This window comes from Balaenoptera borealis (assembly GCF_965194805.1).
Source record: "Balaenoptera borealis genome assembly, chromosome: 10".
Taxonomy (NCBI): domain Eukaryota; kingdom Metazoa; phylum Chordata; class Mammalia; order Artiodactyla; family Balaenopteridae; genus Balaenoptera; species Balaenoptera borealis.
In genome coordinates this window covers 81147205-81160856 of record NC_138874.1, presented here as the reverse complement: position 1 = coordinate 81160856, position 13652 = coordinate 81147205, and the positions used below count along the sequence as shown (strand labels likewise).

Genomic DNA, 13652 nt, shown 5'->3' with positions numbered 1-13652 from the left:
ACCACTGGACTGCCAGGGAAGTCCCTTCTTTTTGTTTTTTGGTTAAAGCAGCTTGGCTTCCTGAGGTAGCGTTACATCTCTGTAGCAATAAGGTGAAAACGTCTAGCTTATTTTGTCAAATTCAACAACAATCCAGAGATTTAAGACCTCTGACCCCAATTTGTCTTTTTACTTTATTGTTCCAAAAATATGGCTCGTAGACAAAAAAATAAATGTTTTAAGGAAATGTACCTGAATGACATAAAGAATGTCTAGATAATTTCTAGCTGTCAGGTAAAACCTACCCTTCAAGATGGCAGAGCACATAATAGCACATGAAAAGTATGTTCACCCAATGAGTAATTTAATTAATTGAAAAAATTAAATGCCAGTTTTAGTGCCAAATGCAGAAAATCTGAAGGAATGTATACTGTATTTCTGCCTTCCCTTCTCCACTTCCCTTCTACTAATATGGTAGGTTTCCAGTGCTGGAAATCTTTGAAGTCCTCCATTCATGTACCCCGGCCCCATCTTTCATGAGATTTTTCCTAAGACTTGTCATTATCAGATGCTTCACAATCTGATACTGACAGTTCCCTAGGAAATGCTGGTCTCTTCCTGCTTCATCAGATGTATTATTTCATTGTACATACGGTGAGGAGCATCCAGACCCCAGATGAAATCCACGTGAGCCCATTCAGGAATGTTCTTATGATAGATGATGTTGGTCACCTCGGAGAGTAGTATTCTCACGTCTTCTGGATTTGAAAGCCAGTCCTGACCCCCAGTCCACATTGCTGTAGGGACTGTCATGTCTCTAACTTTGTACCTTACAGGAGCTGGCTAGAGAAAAGGAATAGTTTTTAACTGTAGGTAACATTTGGACTTCCAGACTCATAATTTACTTTTCTGATAAACACAGTAAATATGCCTTGTGTTGTAATGAAAGGTGCATGGGCACTAAAGCCATATAGAACTGCATTAAGAGTTTCTGCTCCAGCCCCTACTTGAAGGTAAAAAAATGACTTAGCCTCACTGAACCTCAGTTTCTTCATCTGCGAAATGGGGATATCTGAAATAATTTACTAGATTAAATGAGAAAACATCTCAACTGCCTAGCACTTTAGGCATTACATGTTCAATTCTTTTCCTTCCTATTAATAAATATTTAACACACAAAGTGCCTTTTAAAAGTTAACACTCTTATCTTTTTCAAAGATAATTTCACAAAGTTTCATGAGGCCAGATTTGAAGATACTCTACAGAGAAAGACAAGAGGATGGAACCTACTGAAAAGGACTTGGGTGTTCACAGGGGTTTTCTGTCCTAACAGAAAGCCCTTGGGGCATGCCCAGCTTGACTGTGTCTCCAGAAACATGGGGAAGTCAATGGCACTGGAACTCAAGGAGTTGGACCAAGAGGAGATAAAAATTAGATTCCGGGTCCAGTCCCGGAAGGTTATCTAGGATTCCTAATTCTTGAGAACTTCCCTATTCAAACAGATCTGCTAGATCAAGCTGGCTGACTGAGAGCCCTTGAGGTTAACCAACACTCAGAACTTTCAACAGACATGTCAAGGTCCGCTTTTCACTCAGAAAATCCACCCAGGAGCCGGGGTTCCAATCCCGGCAGTCCTTGTTTCTCTTTGTGGCTTTTAAGAATTTGAAGTTATAGCATCTGATACTGTGAGTTATAATAAGACATATGTATGTGGTCTTCATCCACATTTGTGGTACAGAGCTCCTAATAACCCTTGGAGTTTCCTAAGTGACAGGAGCCATAAAGGTGTGTTTTGTGACGTTAATGAGGTGATTTTTTGAACAGGATGGGGGCTGAGCTCCAGAAGTTGAGCCAAGCAAGTGATTAGAGAGTTGGAAATTTCAGTCCCATTCATGACCTCTGGAGAGGGGAGATGGGCTGGAGATTGAGTTCAATCGCCAGTGGCCAATGATTTAATCAATTGGACCTCTGTAAGGAAGCCTCCACAAAACCCCAAAAGGAGAGGGTTCAGAGCCTCCAGGTTGGAGAACACGTGAAAATGTGGGGAGAGTGGCCCCATGGAGAAGACATGGAAGCTCTGCTCCCCTTCCCTTGCTCAGTGCATCTCTTCTATCTGGCTGTTCCTGAGTTATATCCTTTTATAATAAACCAATAATCTAGTAAGTAAAGTGTTTCTCTGAGTTCTATGAGCCAATCTAGCAAATTAATCAAACCTCAGCCTGAGAAGGGGGTCATGGGAACCTCTGAATTATAGCCAGCAGGTCAGACACACAGGTGACAACCTGGGCTTGCAACTGGCATCCGAACTGGAGGATAGTCTTGTGGGACCGAGCCCTCAACCTGTGGAATCTGATGTTATCGCTGGGTAGACAGTGTCAGAATTGAGTTAAACTCTGTCACCCACCTGGTGTTGGAGCATTGTTTGTTCATGTGGAGAAACTCCCCTCCACACACGTATACTGGAATTTGGTGGTCAGACCTTTCTTTTATAGAGTCACTTAGATATGAAAGGTTGGAATATTCTATGGAGCCTGTAATATGTTTTTCTCATCTAACAGGTGAAAAGACTGAACTGAAAGTCAGGTCTGGCTCTAAGGCTCTGTGAGTCTATGACACCTTTTTGCATGTGTGTTTTCTCTTTCTTTCCATGACCATTTTCTGGCACCTGCTCTGCACAAGTCACATTCTCTCTAACTCATGACCTTAAATGTTGATAAATTAAATCTTATCTTGGAACTGGGATGCTTTCTCTAAAGATATATTTTAGGAAACAATGAAGAAGGATCTTAAAAATGTAGCTGGTACCTGTGATTGAGAGTTTGCTATTCAGAGGCACGGCAGTGGTCTGTCCAATTTCCGAGACTTTTATATCTAGATATACAGAAGTATATCTACAGAAGTGGATGTTAAGTGTGATATGAGACTCTCAAAGATTAGCCTGCGTGTATATTCTGCTCCCTCCAGCTTTATGTGTGTGGTCAATATTTGCTTACATTCTCACACAAGCTAACTAATAATCTTCAGTGAAGTTTTTATGCTTAGAAAAGTTTAATACTCATTTCTAATTCTCCATAACTTATTTTAAATTTTATTCCATAACATTGATTACACACACAGATTTTCTTGGGTAATATTTTTTTATATTTTTCACTTGCAAATTACAGATTCATTAAAAGTGTGACCAGGGAGAACTCTTACATGTTATCTAGTCCAATAATTTTTATTTTAAAGAGAAAGAGATTGAGGCCTGAAGAATCAAAGCAGCCTAGCCATGATCACACAAATCTGTAGTGCAGAGGCAAAATTAATACAGTAATTCTCACTTGTCATTAATACTCTTTTTACTGTACCATGAACCAACCTCACCCCTGCCATCCTCATTTGTGGTTTTCTTCTGTTGTTGTTGTTGTTTTTAATCTTGAAAGATCCTCTAGCAGCCACCATGGACTACACCCTTCCCTTCACTAAGTCTACCCATCTTGCTCCTAAGAAGCCCCGTGCCTTGTTTATGGAGGCAGCCTCATCAAAAAAGTTCTCCTACTGCATTATAAAAGTGGTTCTCTTTAACCCTTGAAAGTCTCTTGGCTGGGCTTCCCTGGCATCTCATTAGCAGGGAATCCGCCTGCTAATGCAGGGGACACAGGTTCAAGCCCTGGTCTGGGAAGATCCCACATGCCGCGGAGCAACTAAGCCCGTGCACCACAACTACTGAGCCTGTGCTCTAGAGCCTGCGAGCCACAACTACTGAGCCCACGTGCCACAACAACTGAGCCCGTGCACCACAACTACTGAGCCTGCTCACCTAGAGCCCGTGCTCTGCAACAAGAGAAGCCACCGCAGTGAGAAGCCCATGCACCATAACAAAGAGTAGCCCCTGCTCATCTCAATTAGAGAAAGCCCTCGAGGAGCAACGAAGACCCAACACAGCCAAAAAAAAAAAAAAAAAGTCTCTTGGCTAAACTTTGAACTTTTCCATTTTCAAATGGAGTTGAACCAGAACTAATTATTTTTACTTGAATTCTTTCTTTTTCATATTCTTTTCCATTGTATTCCCTGTGCTGTATAGTAGGACACATTGTTGTTTATCCATGCTATATATAATAGTTTGTATCTGCTAATCTCAAACTCCCAGTCTATCCCTCCCCCCATCCCCTTCCCACCTTGGCAACCACAAGTCTGTTCTCTATGTCTGTGAGTCTGTTTCATACATAAGTCCATCTGTGTCATATTTTAGAGTCCACATATAAGTGAAATCATATGGTGTTTGCCTTTCTCTTTCTGATGTACTTCACTTAGTATAATAATCTCTGTGTCCATCCATGATGCTGCAAATGGCATTATTTCATTATTTTTTATGCCTGAGTAGTATTCCATTCTACTTGAATTCTTGTATTTTACTCCCATTTCTAGAATAAACTGCCAGTATAACTTCCCTCTCACACATTTCAAAAGGGTATATTTTCAGCAGATGGTATTTGCTTTTGTTACCTGATTTCCTTTTTCCAGATTCTGGGTCTCACTGCCCCAGTCAAATGCCCGAAGTTCCCCAGAATTCACTGCCTAAAAGGAAATAAAAATTTACATGGCATTCAAATGTGTCATGGGATAACGGTGGGAGGAGGGGTGAAAATGTGCTACCAAGTCTGCAATTGTGAGGGAAGCAGAGAACAAAGGCTGAGGCTGCTCTACGGTTCAACTTTAGGATAATCTTCGGGAGAGTGTAAAGGCAAGAATAAGGTTCTTTCAGGGAGAAAAATGTGCTATAGAAATACTTGACCACCATATTATACAACTCTAAAAAGTGTATCCCCATTGTAGTCTACGTAGGGGGATATCCTGCACAACTCTGTAGGCTACAATGGGAGAGCAACCCCTAGAGTTGTGCAACGTGGTGATTCTGGGAGAAGTTGACCAACATTTAATCCAGTGTAGAATTCTTCTTTGGTTTTGATTATAAAATCTCTCTCTCTCTCACACACATACTAAAACATAACAATGACATTTGAAGAAAAATTTGACTAGGTTCTAAGTTGTTAGAAAAACAGATAGGACCAATATTTAGGATTCATAGGTGTCATCATCACTATTAAAACTTTTTGCTCGAGTTAAAAGTCTCCCACTTTTTTTTAACAAAGTTGTATTTTTAGTAGGTAAGAATCTAAGGTTAGTGATGCTTAGCTCTCTGTCCTATGTACATTCTTCTTTCCACAACCAATCGGGGTCACTCTATAGTGTCATCTATAATAAGCAATATTAGGTTCAGTGTTTCATCACATGTGAAAGAATAATTAGCAGTCACATTGTCTTTGAACTAATTCTGAAGGAACCCACCACACAGCGCCTAGAGACAGTTCCTGTGACTGGTAATCAGGACATTCCCTCCTGTGACCTCAGGTGAAGTCTGCAGCACAAAGGACTCCTGTGAAAATCTCCTTGGGTAATTAGGTCCACATCTGCATTTTTATGACTACTTGACCACACTGTCTTGCTGGAAGAGCCGAAAGGAGAATGTGGAAACGTGATCTCCAGCCTCATCATTGAGATGGCTAGAGACTGAGAAAGGTCTCACTTGAACCATCTGAATTCACACTTCTAAGGTCCACTAAAGATGTCCTAGGGCCAATCCTTTCCTCCCATATCCTGAAAAGTTTCAGTGTTCTAGATCAAGCTCACAGTTGAAAAAGCGTTGACGGAATCACGAGTCATCTTGGAATAAATGTGAAATAACCCCTGGGCTGTCCAAAGGGCATCCTTTAACTATTCCAGACAAACTGCACAAAGACCCTTAACAAAGACTACAAATTCAGCATCCTTACCTGGCTCCAGTGCAGGATGTTTTGCACAGATGTTCCAGCAAGTGTGTGAGCGACATACACATTTGCTCGGCTCTGTAATAAAGCATGAGTAGTTAGTGGGACGTGGAAAAACTCACAAGATGTGCACCTTGTCAAGACCACATCTCCAGGCTATCAGACTAAGAAATGGGAACATCATTAAAGTATCAGCAGTTATCTATGAAACAGGAATATACACATGCACATAAGTAAAAAAATGCCACTGAACGTATCCTATATTCTTCATCAGAGAAAAGCTTCTCATTAGACATCTTGACTTCATCTTTTGAAAAACTTTCCTAGGGTAATTAAAGATGAAGGCTCAGGAACTGGGCCTGTATTCAAATCTCACCTCTGCTATATAATTTTTAGGTGAAATTGGGAGCATTACTTAATCCACTAAATCTAATCTATAAAGTGGGAATATTGATAATACCTGTGTCACAGGGTTGTTACAGGGACTAACAACTTGGCATATAATAAAATGCTTACCAAAAGGTAGCTATTAATCGTATCATTAATTAAAAAAGGAAAACAATCCTCAGGAATTACAAACATGCTCTTCCAGCTGTTGGCAGATAGCCCGTTCGCTGTCTGGTGTCCTTGGGGTATTCTTCCATCTGCAGAGAGCTGCCCTGTCCAATGTTTCCTGATTACTGGTGTCGTCTGCATTAAATGACTAGTTGATATGGGGGTATAAAGACCCAGCCCTCTGATGCTAACTTGGGACAATTCTGAAGGGTCATCCCATTTTCACAGATCCCTAGAGGATCAACTGAGTTTCCCACTGGGACTGCATCACAGCTGGACTTTTTTTTTTATCCACCAAATCCTGTTTCCTTCCCTTCTCTAGATGTTATCCCAAGGGCCTAACCCCAAATCATTCTGCACACAAATCTCCATCTCACAGTATGCTTCCTGGGGAACCCACTGTCACACTTACCAAGTCGTAGCTATGCCTTAGCCAAACCGAAACTCCCAGACAGCCTATCACAGGACTTAAGCTACAAACCGGAAGCACCCTAGTAGAAAGAAGAAGTAGGTGGCACATGGCAGTTTTCTCTTTTGACTTCTGGGTTCTAATCATATTTTTTTTGCGTCTGTTGATTCACTGTAGTAAAGCTGCTTTCAGACCTTTTCGATCTTTAATCTATGAAGTTAATGTGTAGTCACGCCCTTGTGTTAACCTTGACTCAGACCATGTTGAAGCGTTTTCTGCATATTATTACGATTTGAAGAAAACGGAGTTTCTTGGAGTATAGTTTCTCTAAGTCTTCCCTGGCATTAGCTCACCCTCAAGGAGTGAGACTAATAACTCTTCACTTTGCTTTGGGACACTGAGAATTTACTAGACTCCCACTTACCATGTTCATGTTGTTCGTGTTAAATCCTCCCAGGAGTAACATGACGTTGCTACAAATCTGATCAATAATCACCTGGCCGCAAAGGTAAATAACAAACTGTCTGAGAAATCTGGTCTGGTAGAGAAATTCTTTTTTACCAAACAATCCCTGTAAAAATATGAAATGGAATAGTCATTACATTACAGTCAAAAGAAGTGTCTCTAACGTAAAAGTGTATGTCTTAGCAAATGGGCTGGAAAACTCTTGTGCCTAGACAAGGAATTTTCTGAGGAGTCACACACCTTGATCATCACATCTGGCAGCAACAAAAATTTGGTCCCAGGGCTTTTTGCATGTTTAACAGTAGCTATGGGTGCTAAAGCAAAATACATTCTTATTTTCTGAGCCAGCTCTGGCATGGTGGAAAATGCAATAAAGCCTGCAATAGAGAAATATGTCAGCATGGATATTGAATATCCTAGAACTAATAAAGTGCTTATTTTACTTTTATCAAGATATTTCAGCAATTACACGTGACTGTGTTTTAACTCTCTTGTGAAATTATAAGCTCCTTGACAGGGAAAAACAACAGCAGCGACAACTGCTCTGTGTTCCCTCTGACATTTAGATACTTGTTGCCCAGTACTAGGTTCTCAGTGAATTATTAAATTAAATTATTGAGTCCAGTAACATGGACTTTGAGAGGTAACTATATGTTAGACACTTTGCAGGAGACTTTCATGGTTCTTGTTTAATTCTCAGATTCTTGGGGGTATTTTTAATAAATCTTTACAGTGAGAGAAAGCGAGAGTTAAAGAAATTGTCTTGTTTATTGATAAGAAGCATGTTCTGTAACATAATGGGTGTTGAGATAGCAGAGTTTTGCTTGTTCTCCTGGATCTCTAACTTTTCTGGAACCCAAATTGGAACATAATCTAGTAGACAAGTTGTCTAGTGAACTGGAGTCCAACTCTTATTTCTGCCATAGACCAGGTACGGGACACCGGTTAAGTCTAGGTGTAGGTTTCTATACCTGTAAAGTAGAGACTAATTCTCCCAATCACAAAGGGACAATCTCTTTGGAGCCTTTGGGAGGAAAAGACTATCATATACAGCCAGGGCATGGTCACTATATTTGAAATACTATGGGTCTATTTCAAAAGAGCCTGTATACTCTCTGTTTAAGCTGATATTTGCAGGTTGTGGAGGAGAAGGGTGGGCAGAGAGAAACTAGAATCCCGTGGCCCTGAAGCAGATAAGGCCAGATCAGAGAGAAGTGTGCGATGCCTGATCCCAGGCCTGGCTGTGCGTCATTTGCTCACATTTCTTCTGAGTATACAAACCCGATTTTTTTGGAACCTACCCATGGTGGTACCCTGTGAATAGCCGATATAATAGATCTTTTCCTGGCCCGTTTTCTGCAAAATAAAGTTTATGACTGCCGGAAGGTCAAACCTAGCCATCTCATCGTAACTACAAGGGGAAAAGACAAAGTTATATGAAAAATTATAATCAGAACAAACAAAAGCAGCCCCCATGGTTTACAAATAACGCCTTGAATTGTTGACCCCATCAGCTTATTACTGTGCCCCTTACAACACTCAGAATGGACTTGCTTCAAACCTGTGATGCATGGGTGCCTCTGGGGTCACAGGCTGTTAGCAAGCTGCTGTTTTCTCTCGATATTATCATAGAGAAATAACCAGCTTAATAAACATTTAGTGAGCACAAGTTCCACCTGCTGGTGGAGGTGTCCTCTTATTCTATTAGCAGAACAGCACAGGGCCATTCAGATTCTTTATATGAAAAGTATTAAAGTTGCTGTAGGGGCCTTTCTCTGGTGAAATGGATAAAGAGAAAGTTGAATATCAGTAGGTAATTTAAATAAAAACACTAAAAAACTTTTGTAAGAGTGTGAGAGATGCGTTAATCAAATTGATGGTCCCTAAGGCTTATTAGTTCCCCGTATATTTTTAATACTGCCTGGCCTCATCTCCTTCTGGGGGTACTAGTCCTTGTCATCACTCAGGGAAGAGTTAGTCCCAGGATATTCATCTGAAAGGAGAGGAACCTACACTTCTCCCATTCCCGTGTCAATCACCTAACACCAACCACCATTCTCATCCCATTCACCAGACTAACCTTCTACTTGGGGAACCCAATTTACATAATCCAAAGAATCACTAGTCAGTTAAGCCAATTGGGAGATATTATGTTGGGATATTGATGAGCCAACCAAAGTAAATTATCTACATACCAGAAGCCATAATGCTTTACCCAGTTCTCCCAAAGCCATCCGTGTCCACCTCCACTCTCAAGATTTTCATATACCTGAAAGCCCAGAACTCATCTTGGTCTATGGAGAGGGTCTTGTGTTTCTGAGACCAGGTGTTTCCCCTGCTGTTCCCCAGCCACACATCAAAACCCGCATCTGCCAGAATGAAGCCCAGGCTGTTGTTGGGCAGGTTGGAAATCCAGTTGCTAGCATCTCCAAGCAGGCCATGCTGCAGTAACACCACAGGCCTGGGACCTACAAAGAAGTGAACTTCATCAGCGTGAAATATTCTGCACCTTTCTCGTTATCCCTTAATGTGCAAAAGATTTCAAGTTAGACAAACCTGTGTTCAAATCTTGATTCAGCTGCTTGCTAGCTTGATTATCTTGGCCAGTTACTTAACCTTTCTGTGCCTTGATCGCCTCGTGAAAAAAATAGTATTTTTGTTATGATTAAATAAAATAGTACACAAGAAGCAGATGGCACAACGTATGGACACCAAGGGGGAAAGCGGGGGTGGGAGTGGTGGTGGTGGTCGTGGTGGGATGAATTGGGAGATTAGGATTGACGTATATACACTAACATGTGTAAGATAGATAAGTAATAAGAACCTGCTGTATAAAGAATAATAAAATTCAAAAAAAAAAGAAGCAGATGGCACAATGCCTGGCACAGAGAAAGAATCAATAAAGTTTGGCCTCTGTTGTTGCTTTTGTGTAGTTATTATTATTACTAGACTTGTCTGGGATCAGAGAAAATTGGACGTGCCCCAGGAGGTAGTATAGTATAATGATTAAGATAATTATATATAATAATCATAGCTACTATATATTAATAAAAAGAAATTGTTATTATATATTAATATATTATTTATATATTATAGAATTATACATGAATATATGTGTATATATTAATGTTATACTATAAATAATGTATACTATATAACATTTCTATTAACATAAAATTAATATACAATATAAAATTAATATATAATATATAGTATTATAGAGTATATATAATTATTGACATACTGTTAATATACACACATATATACATACTTATAAAAATACATATATACACAAATATATTTAATATATTATATATTTGCTATATTAATAATAAATAAACATATATTATATATAATTATTAATATTGCCATATATACACGTATATGTGTATATATGTGTGTATATATATTACCACATATATACATATATGTGTATATATATTAATATTACCATATATACATATATATGTGTGTGTGTATACATATATATATGTATGTGTGTGTATATATATATATGTATGTATGTAATGGTTTGATGATTATGGGCCCTCATGTGAAAAGGACCCACAAGCCAACCTGATAAAATAAAAGTTTAAAAAGTCTTTTTTTAAAAAAAAATTATTTATTTTATTTATTTTGTTTTTGGCTGTGTTGAATCTTCGTTGCCGCAGGCGGGCTTTCTCTAGTTGCAGCGAGTGGGGCCTACTCTTCGTTGCGGTGCGCAGGCTTCAAACTGTGGTGGCTTCTCTTGTTGCAGAGCATGGGCTCTAGGCGCGAGGGCTTCAGTAGTTGTGGCGCATGGGCTTAGTTGCTCCGCCGCATGTGGGATCTTCCAGGACCAGGGCTCAAACCCATGTCCCCTGCATTGGCAGGCGGATTCTTAACCACTGCGCCACCAGGGAAGTACCTAAAAAGTCTTTTGTCACAAGCTTATAGACATCTTTCAGTTGTTTTCAGGATGAATTTCACTGGCCCTCTTTTTTTTTTTAACATCTTTACTGGAGTAAAATTGCTTTACAATGTTGTGTTAGTTCCTGTTGTATAACAGAGTGAATCAGCTATACGTATACATATATCCCCATATCCCCTCCCTCTTGCATCTCCCTCTCACCCTCCCTATCCCACCCTTCTAGGTGGTCACAAAGCACCAAGCTGATCTCCCTGTGCTATGTGGCTGCTTCCCACTAGCTATCCGTTTTACATTTGGTAGTGTATATATGTCAATGCCACTCTCTCACTTCATCCCAGCTTACCCTTGCCCCTCCCCGTGTCCTCAAGTCCATTCTCTACATCTGTGTCTTTGTTCCTGTCCTGCACCTAGGTTCTTCAGAACCATTTTTTTTTCATTCCATATATATGTGTTAGCATACGGTATTTGTTTTTCTCTTTCTGACTTACTTCACTCTGTATGACAGTCTCTAGGTCCATCCACCTCACTACATATAACTCAAGTTCATTTCTTTTTACAGCTGAGTAATATTCCATTGTATGTACGTGCCGCATCTTCTTTATCCATTCATCTGTTGATGGACACTTAGGTTGCTTCCATGTCTTGGCTATTGTAAATAGTGCTGCAATGAACACTGTGGTACATGACTCTTTTTGAATTATGGTTTCCTCAGGGTATATGTCCAGTAGTGGGATTGCTGGGTCGTATGGTAGTTCTATTTTTAGCTTTTTAAGGAACCTCCATATGGTTCTCCATAGTCGCTGTATCAATTTACATTCCCACCAACAGTGCAAGAGGGTTCCCTTTTCTCTACACCCTCTCCATCATTTATTGTTTGTAGATTTTTTGATGATGGCCATTCTGACCTGTGTGAGGTGATACCTCATTGTAGTTTTGATTTGCATTTCTCTAATGATTAGTGATGTTGAGCATCTTTTCATGTATTTGTTGGCCATCCGTATGTCTTCTTTGGAGAAATGTCTATTTAGGTCTTCTGCCCATTTTTGGGTTGGGTTGTTTGTTTTTTGGTATGGAGCTGCATGAGCTGCTTGTATATTTTGGAGATTAATCCTTTGTCAGTTGCTTCATTTGCAAATATTTTCTCCCATTCTGAGGGTTGTCTTTTCGTCTTCTTTATGGTTTCCTTTGCTGTGCAAAAGCTTTTAAGTTTCATTAGGTCCCATTTGTTTATTTTTGTTTTTACTTCCATTTCTCTAGGAGCTGGGTCAAAAAAGATCTTGCTGTGATTTATGTCATAGAGTGTTCTGCCTATGTTTTCCTCTAAGAGTTTGATAGTGTCTGGCCTTACATTTAGGTCTTCAATCCATTTTGAGTTTATTTTTGTGTATGGTGTTAAGGAGTGTTCTAATTTCATTCTTTTACATGTAGCTCTCCAGTTTTTCCAGCACCACTTACTGAAGTGGCTGACTTTTCTCCATTGTATATTCTTGCCCCCTTTATCAAAGATAAGGTGACCATATGTACGTGGGTTTTTCTCTGGGCTTTCTATCCTGTTCCACTGATCTGTATTTCTGTTTTTGTACCAGTACCATACTGTCTTGATTACTGTAGCTTCGCAGTATGGTCTGAAGTCAGGGAGCCTGATTCCTCCACCTCTGTTTTTCTTTCTCGATTGCTTTGGCTATTCGGGGTCTTTTGTGTTTCCATACAAATTGTGAAATTTTTTGTTCTAGTTCTGTGAAAAATGCCAGTGGTAGTTTGATAGGGATTGCATTGAATCTGTAGATTGCTTTGGGTAGTAGAGTCATTTTCACAATGTTGATTCTTCCAATCCAAGAACATGGTATATCTCTCCATCTATTTGTATCATCTTTAATTTCTTTCATCAGTGTCCTATAATTTTCTGCATACAGGTCTTTTGTCTCCTTAGGTAGGTTTATTCCTAGATATTTTATTCTTTTTGTTGCAATGGTAAACGGGAGTGTTTTCTTAATTTCACTTTCAGATTTTTCATCATTAGTGTATAGGAATGCAAGAGATTTCTCTGCATTAATTTTGTATCCTGCTACTTTACCAAATTCATTGATTAGGTCTAGTAGTTTTCTGGTAGAGTCTTTAGGATTCTCTATGTATAGTATCATGTCATCTGCAAACAGTGACAGCTTTACTTCTTCTTTTCCGGTTTGGATTCCCTTTATTTCTTTTTATTCTCTGATTGCTGTGGCTAAAACTTCCAAAACTATGTTGAATAATAGCGGTGAGAGTGGGCAGCCATGTCTTGTTCCTGATCTTAGTGGAAAGGGTTTCAGTTTTTCACCACTGAGAATGATGTTGGCTGTGGGTTTGTCAGATATGGCCTTTATTATGTTGAGGTAAGTTCCCTCTATGCCTACTTTCTGGAGAGTTTTTATCATAAATGGGTATTGAATTTTGTCAAAAGCTTTTTCTGCATTTATTGAGATGATCATATGGTTTTTATCCTTCATTTTGTTAATATGGTGTGTCACATTGATTGATTTGCATA

At 39.5% G+C, this 13652-nt stretch overlaps 1 protein-coding gene across 1 annotated transcript in view; it reads right to left on the bottom strand.

The window, feature by feature from the left end:
- Positions 1-326: 326 nt before the first annotated feature.
- LIPM (lipase family member M) overlaps positions 327-13652 on the bottom strand; it is a 55527-nt gene continuing 42201 nt past the window's right edge. The window contains exons 13-19 of the mRNA XM_082406660.1: positions 9488-9686; positions 8520-8629; positions 7459-7595; positions 7178-7324; positions 5796-5867; positions 4468-4539; positions 327-822 (exon numbers count right to left, since the gene is read on the bottom strand). Coding sequence (XP_082262786.1) covers positions 577-822; positions 4468-4539; positions 5796-5867; positions 7178-7324; positions 7459-7595; positions 8520-8629; positions 9488-9686 — 983 coding nt within the window. The 3' untranslated portion in view covers positions 327-576. The remainder of the gene's footprint in view (positions 823-4467; positions 4540-5795; positions 5868-7177; positions 7325-7458; positions 7596-8519; positions 8630-9487; positions 9687-13652) is intronic.